At 39.7% G+C, this 9455-nt stretch overlaps 1 protein-coding gene across 1 annotated transcript in view; it reads left to right on the top strand.

Annotated features, from left to right (window-relative positions):
* Positions 1-1946, top strand: part of Dnajc21 (DnaJ heat shock protein family (Hsp40) member C21) — a 22639-nt gene extending 20693 nt beyond the window's left edge. Inside the window, exons 10-11 of the mRNA XM_013349703.2 lie at positions 870-945; positions 1459-1946. Coding sequence (XP_013205157.1) covers positions 870-945; positions 1459-1626 — 244 coding nt within the window. The 3' untranslated portion in view covers positions 1627-1946. The remainder of the gene's footprint in view (positions 1-869; positions 946-1458) is intronic.
* Positions 1947-9455: the final 7509 nt, after the last annotated feature.

The following is a 9455-nucleotide window of genomic DNA, read 5'->3' as shown; positions in this document are numbered from 1 at the left end:
CCCAAGAAGGATAGGGGGTTGAGGAACTTCTGAGTTCCCTGTCCCGGGCTTGCGCCGCGGGGTCAGAAACTCACCCCAATGTTGGCTCTCCTGGCGCCAAGAGATCAGGTCTCTGTGCTGGTTGGGTAGCTCTCAGACAAAGCGCCTACCCTGCTTGGTGCAGGCAGGCTATAGAAACAAAGGCCCCAGATACCATTTTTAATAAAAGTAATTTCTTGGTACATAATGAATTAATTTTATGAAAAATGCATTATAATGTTTTTATTCTCATTTTATTGTGGAACTCTTGAAATGTTTGTCACAGACTAGATTAGGATTTCGTAGTTGTTAGTTGGGCATGGTAACTGACACCAGTAATCCAAGCCTTCAGGAGGTTGAGGCAGGAGGACTGCCATTAATTTGAGGTCAGCCTGACCTACATAGTGAGCTCTGGGCTAGCCTTGGTATAGTATGAGACTTGTCTTTAAAAACTAAAACAACTACTACAAAAACAAGAAACAGCTGGAGAAAAAAAAAATAAGTTCATATAGGCTCCTCAGTGTTGTGTGCTGGTGTGATTAGAACTGGTTTTAAAGGGAGCATGAGGTGCTTTTCTTCTTCTTCATTAAAACATGTATGTATTTACTCAACAATGTTTTGGGGGATATTGCTTTAGCTTTTGTTTTTAGTAATTTTTTAGTTTTGTGCCAAATTTAATTTTTATCTTTCAAGTTTTTTTTTAATTCTTTGTTGATGTGAAAATTAAATTAGATATTAAAATGAATAAACAAGCTTGACTCATACATTTCATCTTTTGAGTATTTTTGGAAGTAGATGACAACTAGGAAAGAGTCTTTCTTTTGTGTTATACCAAGTAATTTATTTTCCAGTGTTCCTAAATCCAAAGGAAAGAAAACCAAAGATGTGAAAAAATCTGTCAAAATACCTGCTGAACCACAAACAGTGGTAGGTTAATCTTTACATTCACCTCTCTGTAGCAAGCCTTGTTTTTGTCTTAAAGATGTTAGTGTGTATCAAATAAGCTTTTCAAGGGTGAACTGGAATTTGTATGTAATTCTGTCTCTCTGTAGTTATAAATATGAACTATATAAAATATATTTCTGTATATTCTGCTTTCATTTCTTTTTACTCTAAAAGAAGCAGATTGGAAATATGGTAACTGGTAGAGTTACCATTTCATTTTCTACGACAAATCTGGGACCTTGGTGATAAGAGTTGGCCCGTTAAGTTGTGAAGCAGAGACTTGTAGTCCTCTTAGTGAAAGCTCGTGGCTTCTCAGGGCCGCTACAGTTGATAGTGCTTGATGATTTACCTCCTGAGACGTCTGCCTTTGTTGGGTGCTGTGGGATTTGTTAAAATACTTAACTTTGCATTTATTTGATGTTTAACCTTGACATTAAGACATAAAATTCTATCACCTTACCATGTGCTCTGACATATTTTTACTCTCTTCCTCAGAGTGAAGTCCTTATCAACTGTGCAACCTGCCACAGGGAATTTCCATCTCGGAATAAACTTTTTGATCATCTAAAGGCTACTGGTCATGCAAGAGCAACCTCAGCATCATCATCTTTAAACAGTGTAACAAGTAGTCGAAACAAGAAAGAGAAGCGTAAAAACAGATAGGAATTCTGCCAAGTCTTTCTTTTCTTTTTCTTTTTTAATTCTCTCTCTAGATTTTGAAACCAAAAACTGAACTGAAATAATCTAGAGTTAAAGTTTTAGTGATCTGCAATTTATTGCATTGTGGAAGATTATTTTTATCTTATAAAGACATTTTTGTTTAATATATCTATATTTTTAAACATTTCACTAGTGATTGAATTCTACCTATGCCATCTGAAATTCACTTGAATGTTTCATGACAGGTAAATATTATAAATGTGTATCTTGATTTCTCATGGGAACAGAAATGTACAGGGAAAATTAAATTATTTTGACACATACATGTGCCTCTTCTGCTTCAGCGTTTTCATTCTGCAGCAGTTTATTTACTTACTATTTTTTTTTATGTTTCCTGATTTCTCAAAATGTCATATCTCTTTAAAAAAATTACGTCACTTTAAAAAAATGACTCCACTTATAATTATAAATAATCAGTGGTGGATTCCAATGTTTTTCTTGCCCCTAAGGACAGTGATAGAACTATCTGGACACAGGCTCAGTTCAAGAGCAATGTCTCTGATTTAACTATGTTGACTTAGTTTGTTTTACTGGTAATAATAAGGTATTTTGTTTTCTTTGTATAGTGGAGGTGGAGGCTATTTAGTTTAAATGCACCTCCCTTAATAAGGTGACAGCATGAAGCACCATGGAACAGCAGTGCTAATGACTCTTAAGAGGGAAAGAGGGGAAGTGTTCTTCATGATCCCCAGCCCACCACTCACACACACTATTTTCTGAAGTTTCTTGTTCTGCTTTTTTCCCCGTTATTCTTTGGGGGAAAATTTTCTCTTAGTCCTTTAAAAACAACAATAAAACCCAACAACAACAAACACATGCAGGTTCTTGCTGTGTAGCTCTGATTAGTCCTGAATTTAGAAACCTACTGCCTCAGCCTTCCAAGTGCTAGAATTAGAAGCTTATGCTACACTGCTTGGTTTTAAAAATACACACACACATATATGTCTTTGGAGACATGATCTTGCTGTATAGCTTTGGCTGGCCCAGAGCATGCCCTGCAGATGTGACTAGCCTCCAGCTCACAGATCCATGTCCTCCCATGTGCTAGGAGTAAGTGCCATCACATCTAGCTAAACAGTTTTCTGAATGCAGTATTTTAGATAGGGGTGGTACTTAAATATTTATTCTGTAGCAATGGTGATTATTCATTACAGAGAATCATATAGATGTGTGTGATCTATAGCCAGAGAGGTACGAGGGTGGATGAAAGAGGCAGCTCTTTCATTTGCTTTTGAGAGGAACTTTATACTCATTAGCTTGAAATGTATGCTGTCTAGTAAATGGAATTATTTCTGTTTTATCTTATAAATGAATAGAATTTATTATATATAATTCATTTCTTATAAATGAATATAAAATCTTATAAATTTGAAGACTTACAAAAGTCCTCAAATGAGTGTCTCTTCATTCATAGGTGAGGTTTAAAATACCTAGAGTCCTCAATGACAAGGTCTTTTCTAATAGCCTTCTGGAGAAAATGCTTTGGTGATCTTGGTCATTCTGATTACATTACATTAGGTACTGGTAGAGTTACTATTTCGTTTTCTATGACTAATCTAAGACCTTGGTGATAAGAGTTATGCCTGTTAAATAAAATGGGTAAAATATATAAACAAAATGCTTGGATAGTCAAATTTGAAAAGACCATTGTCACTTAATGTGGCAATTATTTTATGCTTTCAGATGAGCAAAAGATAAAACTAGTAAAATATCAAGTATTGAATATTGAGACTTAGGAACATACTTTTTTTTTAAAAAATCAAAGATATTTAGTTAGGTGATGTCTAAGGAAGTTGATAGTGCAATGTTATGATCTAACAGTTCTCAGTGTTCGTCTTTTATATCTACACAGAGTATGCAAGGATACCCACAGCTGGGTTGTTTGTGCAGGACTCTGGGTAAAATGTGGCCTACTTACAAGATGGCAAAGGACTGGTGGTAAGAGTGAGTGCACCTGATAGATCTCTATGGACAACGAGCCCTGGAAAAGACAGAGTGAAAATAAGTTGTCAAGGTGATATGTATACCCATGCACAGTTTCTAACAGTGCTGTTCTGGTTGCTGGTTGTTATTTATGTAATTTTCAGTTTCCCACCAGGAAGAAGAAGATTGAGAACAGTGATCCCCTCTGTAAGTGAAAGGAAAGAATGGACTGGGCAGGCTGTCAAAGGACATCTGAGTTCTTTACACTGAAAGAATTGCAAGCATTTGCTAATTCTGAATTCTGGCTTTGTGGGAGCTTGTTACTCTGGTTCTCACAAAAATACTTAAGATAGCCCAAAAAAAGTTAAATTACCATTTCAGTAGGAAAATTATATGTACTTAAATAGATTGTTATAATTGTTATTCCTGGCATATTAAGCCCATTGTGGCCAGGTTCTCTTGTTAATGTTCCTTCTTCCTTTTAGGAGTGTGGTTTGTGGTTGGGGGAAGAGCAGTCTAAAAGATAAAAGCTGCCTCTCCTGTCTGCTTGCAGTTCACTGTCAGTCCTGGACACTGATCTGAGTGGCTTTGGAATATGTCTTTAAAAGTTGTGCCTGTGTCCTTATTCCATCTTTTTATCTAGGTTAAATGAAGAGGCAAGAATTGGATGTCTGGCCCCAATCTGCAATCATCAATCCTTACTAGGGTTGATGAGCAGAAGGATAAATCTACTATCCCAATCCTTGGAGGGACCCTAGATGAGATAAATTACGTGTGTACTAGGGAGAGGTAAAGCTACGATGTCAGGAAGCCACTGCTCTGGACTTTCTGTCACAATGACTCAAACCCGAATTGACTCACATTCAAACATGTACACAGTTATCTAGATGAGGAACGGCTTTGAACAGAAATAGGGCATATGGGATCTTGTGTTGAATCACAGCACTGATGTTGACTATGACCCTGGGCAGATTAGTTAAGGAATCTGAGTGATTTCTTTTTTATGTATGAAAAAGCTGAGACCAATCTTACAGAATTATAGTTATAGTCCAAATCATAAACATGATACCTAGTCCTCTGTAGAGTAGCTGCTACTTGTTTTCCTTACTTGGTTTATTTACTTTGGTACCCAAAATAACCTAAACAAAGTAACTTGGATGGAAATTGGGGACTAAATTGATCCTGTGCTGATTAAAAGGAAGTGCTATTAAACTGAATATGGTGTCTCTCCTAGCTCTTGGGAAGCTAAGGCAGAAGAGTTGTGAATTCATTCACAGTCTCAGGAAAAAGCAGAGCTAACTCCCAAATGACTATTGTATATATGTTAAATACATTGAAATTCCGTCCAGATACACAAGATGTTATAGCTAAAGCTGGACACTATCTTGGAATGGTAATCTTTAATTACTTTAGAAGGCTTTGTATAGATAATTAGTTGACCATCAAAAATAGGTAGAGGCCTCACTGATGTCTATTTCAGATGTCAAGTGCCTTCTGAAAATGGAAAAGGCTCATTATCCTTCCCACTACAGTCAGTTGATTTAGCGTTCCCCCCAATTCCTGAAAATGTAAAGTCCAGAGAAACTTAGCCATTAGACAATGTAGTCTCTCATCAGATACTTTCCTTGTTTTTGAATTTATTAAGAATTCAGGTGTCTCATCATGTAACAAATCAGATTTTTTGTTTTTCAAGCAGTGTTTTCTCTGCATAGCCTTAGTTGTCCTAGAACTCACTCTCTGTAGACCAGGCTGGCTTCTGACTTAAAAGATTTACCTGCTTCTGCCTAGCGCTGAGATTAAAAGTCTCAGAATTTCTAATAGTCCTGTCCTTTAGTAACGTCAGGCTCTTGTGGTGTTGTGAGCTTGCTGTCCATGTGAGTCCATGGGCGGAGCTGGTCATTTCTCTGACAGAACACTTGAGAAGAATGAAAGGGTACCTGTGAATCTGAGGGTAGTGTCCGTGACAAAAGACTGACTGCCCCAGAGAAGTCCCACCCACTGATGACCAGGCAGTGGTTACCTCTGCCAGCAAGACCCAGGCAGCTCCCATGCCTGACCGTTCAGACTCTCTTGGAAGACTTGTACAGACCGCTGTTAGCTTCCTATGACAGTGGTGCTCAGATGCTGTCAGCATCTGCAAGGGATTCTGTTTTGGCCCAACGATTCAGGAATTTCAGGCCATGGTCACTTGGTTCCTTTGTTTTGGGGCTTGTAGCAAGGTAGACTACTGTGATGGAGAGCAAAGTTGGGCATGTCATGGAGGCTGGGAGCAAGAAAGGAAGAGGTGACCTCAAGTTCCCCGTCAAGGTGGAGCTCCCAGTGACTTTTGTCCTGCACTTTGACTCTGTCACCTGTCCGGCGACACCACAGACTGTCGACCAAGCCTTTAGAGCATGAGCCTTTGGGGACATTCCATACCTGAAGTATGGCAGTCACTCCCCACTTTCTTTTTCAAGGATACTTGACTCATTGTTTCAGATCCCCACAGTGATGCTTCTGTTTTAATCATAAGATCAGCCCATTGGAAAGTACATGCTGGGGATGTAAAGAGTCATTTTGTGTTTCTGGCAAGATGGTTAGAGACAATTTGTCATGTTTTTGTTTTGGAGTTTAATGCGTATTTTTTCAGAAAGAAGTAGCAGTTTGGGAGAAGCTGGTTTCATTTTTTAAGTTTAGGAATTGTTTCAAAATGGAATTATAAAGTATTCTCTAAGAAATACTCAGCGTAACATAATAAAAACAAATATTGCCTCAATCCTGCATCTGGAAACATTTCTGTGCTTATAACCCCAAACTGTTTCTAGGCAAATGTGTTTTCTACAGTTGAACATCTCCACTTGATATTGTTTGAAAACTTGCATTCCAGCGTAATGTTTGCATTCCATGTCAGCATGAGATTTTAAAGGCTAGTGCTGATTTTCCATGATCTAATCAGCCTCCTATTGCATTGAGTTTTTATTCTCACATCCTGATGAACATCTTTACATTTAGCTTTTTGCTGCTTTGATTTTTGTCTCTCCTGCCTGAGGATATATTCCTAAAGAAGTGTTTGAGCAGAGGGATTACCCCTTTAAAATATGCATTGCACTAACAAGTGTGTCTGCTTGTTATTTCCTGGTGACAGTGTAGAAATGAAGAACTTAGATCCTGGCAGGGCCATGAGTCATTGACAATACAGCTTGGACATTTGAATGCAAGTTTAAACTTAGAAAGAGATGAAATCGTTTTCAGCAACGCCATTTCTTCCTTACAGCACATACATTTGTTCTTGAGTATCTGAATGGCATCCATGTATACTCCTTGTGACCGATTTGGGCTTTTAGACATTGGCAGGCAAACAGAATGTCCTGCCCAGTGATCTGACAGTATGGGACTTTATCCTATTTTTACCATATTCAAGGCACTTAGTGGGATTCTGGGATATTGGAGCAGAGAAGATGACAGTATTTTATTTCAACAGTCTCCCTACACTAACGCAGGGTCCTCCCGGACCCTTGCTGTTTCCCAAAGGCCTTACCCTCCTGATGTATGGGTTACAAATGGCTGGAAAAATCAAGGTATGTGGGGGGCCTCTTCTCTCAAACAAAAAATAGCAATAGAGAAATCTCGTTCATTTGTATAAGAGAGCAGAGTGAAGAAGAAAGCGGTAAAGGGAGTTGGAGACCACAGTTCCATTCCCAGTACCCACATCAGAAGGTTCACACTGCTTGTGAGTCCAGCTCCAAGGGATCTGCCAGCACCTGCATGTCCCTGCCTCTCTATACATAAATAAAAACAAATCTTTAAAGCATGTGTCCCTTCTACTCAGGTCTGGGAAACTTCTCTTGGAAATGTCACCCAATGCACTGGGATCCTCATTAAAGTGAAGACAAGTTTAAAGCCATAAGGACTATTTAACACCTACTGTTAGGTTGCTATCTGTTGTCCTGTAATCCACAAATTGTTCTGTATAGAATGGAAGATGGTTGTTCTTCCAGAACCCGGGCTTTGCAAGTAAATAGGCTTGGGTTAGGTGTGTTCCTGAAATGAGTTATGTAACCTCACAAAGCTGAACCTGCTCATTTGCAAAGTGAAGACAATGATAAATCAGTTTTCTGTTGCTGCTGCAACTGCTTATCAAACATGCAGTGACTGAAAACTGCATGGACTTTTTTTTCTGTGGCTTAGTGGATTAAGGCACTTTCCTCCAAGCCTGACATCTGGAGTTTGATCCCTGAGCCCCACTTGGTAGAATGAGAGAAACGTCTCCCTAAAGTCATCCTCTGACCTCCCACTGGTTCATGATACGTAAGTGATGTGGGAGTGTCATATATCAATCTGTTGATTTCATTGGTTAATAAACAAACTGCTTGGTCTCATAGCTTAGAACATAGGTGGGAAGAGTAAACAGAACAGAACGCTGGGAGGAAGAGGAAGTGAGCTCAGAGACTCGACAGCTCTGCTCTGGAGCAGAGACGCCATGCTCCCGGCTCCTGGGCGGACGCGGGGATAGCTCTGCTCTCTGAGGCACATGCGATGAAGCTCCGACCCAGGATGGACGTAGGCTAGAATCTTCCCGGTAAGACCGGTGCTCACAGATTATTAGAGATGGGTTGATCAGGATATCAGAATTAGCCAGTAAGGGCTAGAGCTAAAGGGCCAAGCAGTGTTTAAATGAATACAATTTGTGTGTTGTTATTTCAAGGCATAAGCTAGCAGGCGTCCCGGGGTGCTGGGGACGCATCTCGCCGCTCCTATCACTACACATAAGTAAATGTAAAACCGAGCAAGCCCAGTCTTGAACTTATTTGGGGTCTGGCTATCACACATCCTAAGATGGATGGCAGTGAGCTCAAGTCTGAGCATCGGTTTCCTTTGGAGTCCCTAAAGAACTCATCCCTCGTCTCTTCCTTCTTCTAGCGGCTGTGTTCTTTGACCTGTGAACCCCAGTCATCTTCACAGTTTGCAGGGACAGAGACAGTGGCACAAGGAGTGAGGCAAGGTATGACTGGTGCTGATGTAGGTCATTGGATTCCCTGGATACAACAGCCCTGCAAATGGGGCAGGCCTATTGATTGACATGCTTATTGATTGACACAGGTGTAAGCTGTCTTCAGGGTGGAATCAATAGATAGTATCTTGCATGTCCCACCAAGCAAACCACATGGAAAGAGGACCTACAAGTGAAAAGCTTTAAAATGAGACTCAAGATTATCTCCACACTTTGGCAGCAGGGAAGGGATCTTTTGACAGGAAATTCTACCACTTACAAGAAATAGTATTGCATGACTTTAGACGGCTGTAGGTCTAACCATAAGTAAAGAATAAAACTAGACCTGGGGAATGGTTTATGTGATATAGGGCCAACAAGGGTTGCTATCCAGAATTCATCTAAACAAATGCTTAAAAAATCAATTAAAAGATCACTGTTCGTAAGAATGCTAGTTCTTAAACTTTTAGTGTCCAAGACCTTTTTAAAAAGTTTGTGTGAGGGGTATTAGTTATTGATATTCACTGTATTTAGACTTAGAAGTGATCAAACGTATTAACTTGTTTAACACACAAGTAGAGAACTGAGGAGATGGCTTAGTGGTAAAGTACTTATACAACCATAAGGACCTAGGTTTGGATTTCCAGCGTGTGTGTAAAGCTGGGTGTGATTCTGTGCCTGCAACCCTCACTCTGGACGATGGAGACAGGCAGACCAATGGCTTGCTGACTAGACAGTCTAGTTGAAATGGTGATTTTTAGATTTGGTGAGAGACCCTGTCTCAAAAAACTAGGTGGAGGGGCTGGAGAGATGGCTCAGAGGTTAAGGGCACTGCCTGCTCTTCCAAAGGTCCTGAGTTCAATTCCCAGCAACCACATGG

Source organism: Microtus ochrogaster, chromosome 19 (genome assembly GCF_000317375.1).
Source record: "Microtus ochrogaster isolate Prairie Vole_2 chromosome 19, MicOch1.0, whole genome shotgun sequence".
NCBI classification, from domain to species: Eukaryota; Metazoa; Chordata; class Mammalia; order Rodentia; family Cricetidae; genus Microtus; species Microtus ochrogaster.
This window is presented reverse-complemented; position numbering and strand designations above follow the sequence as displayed.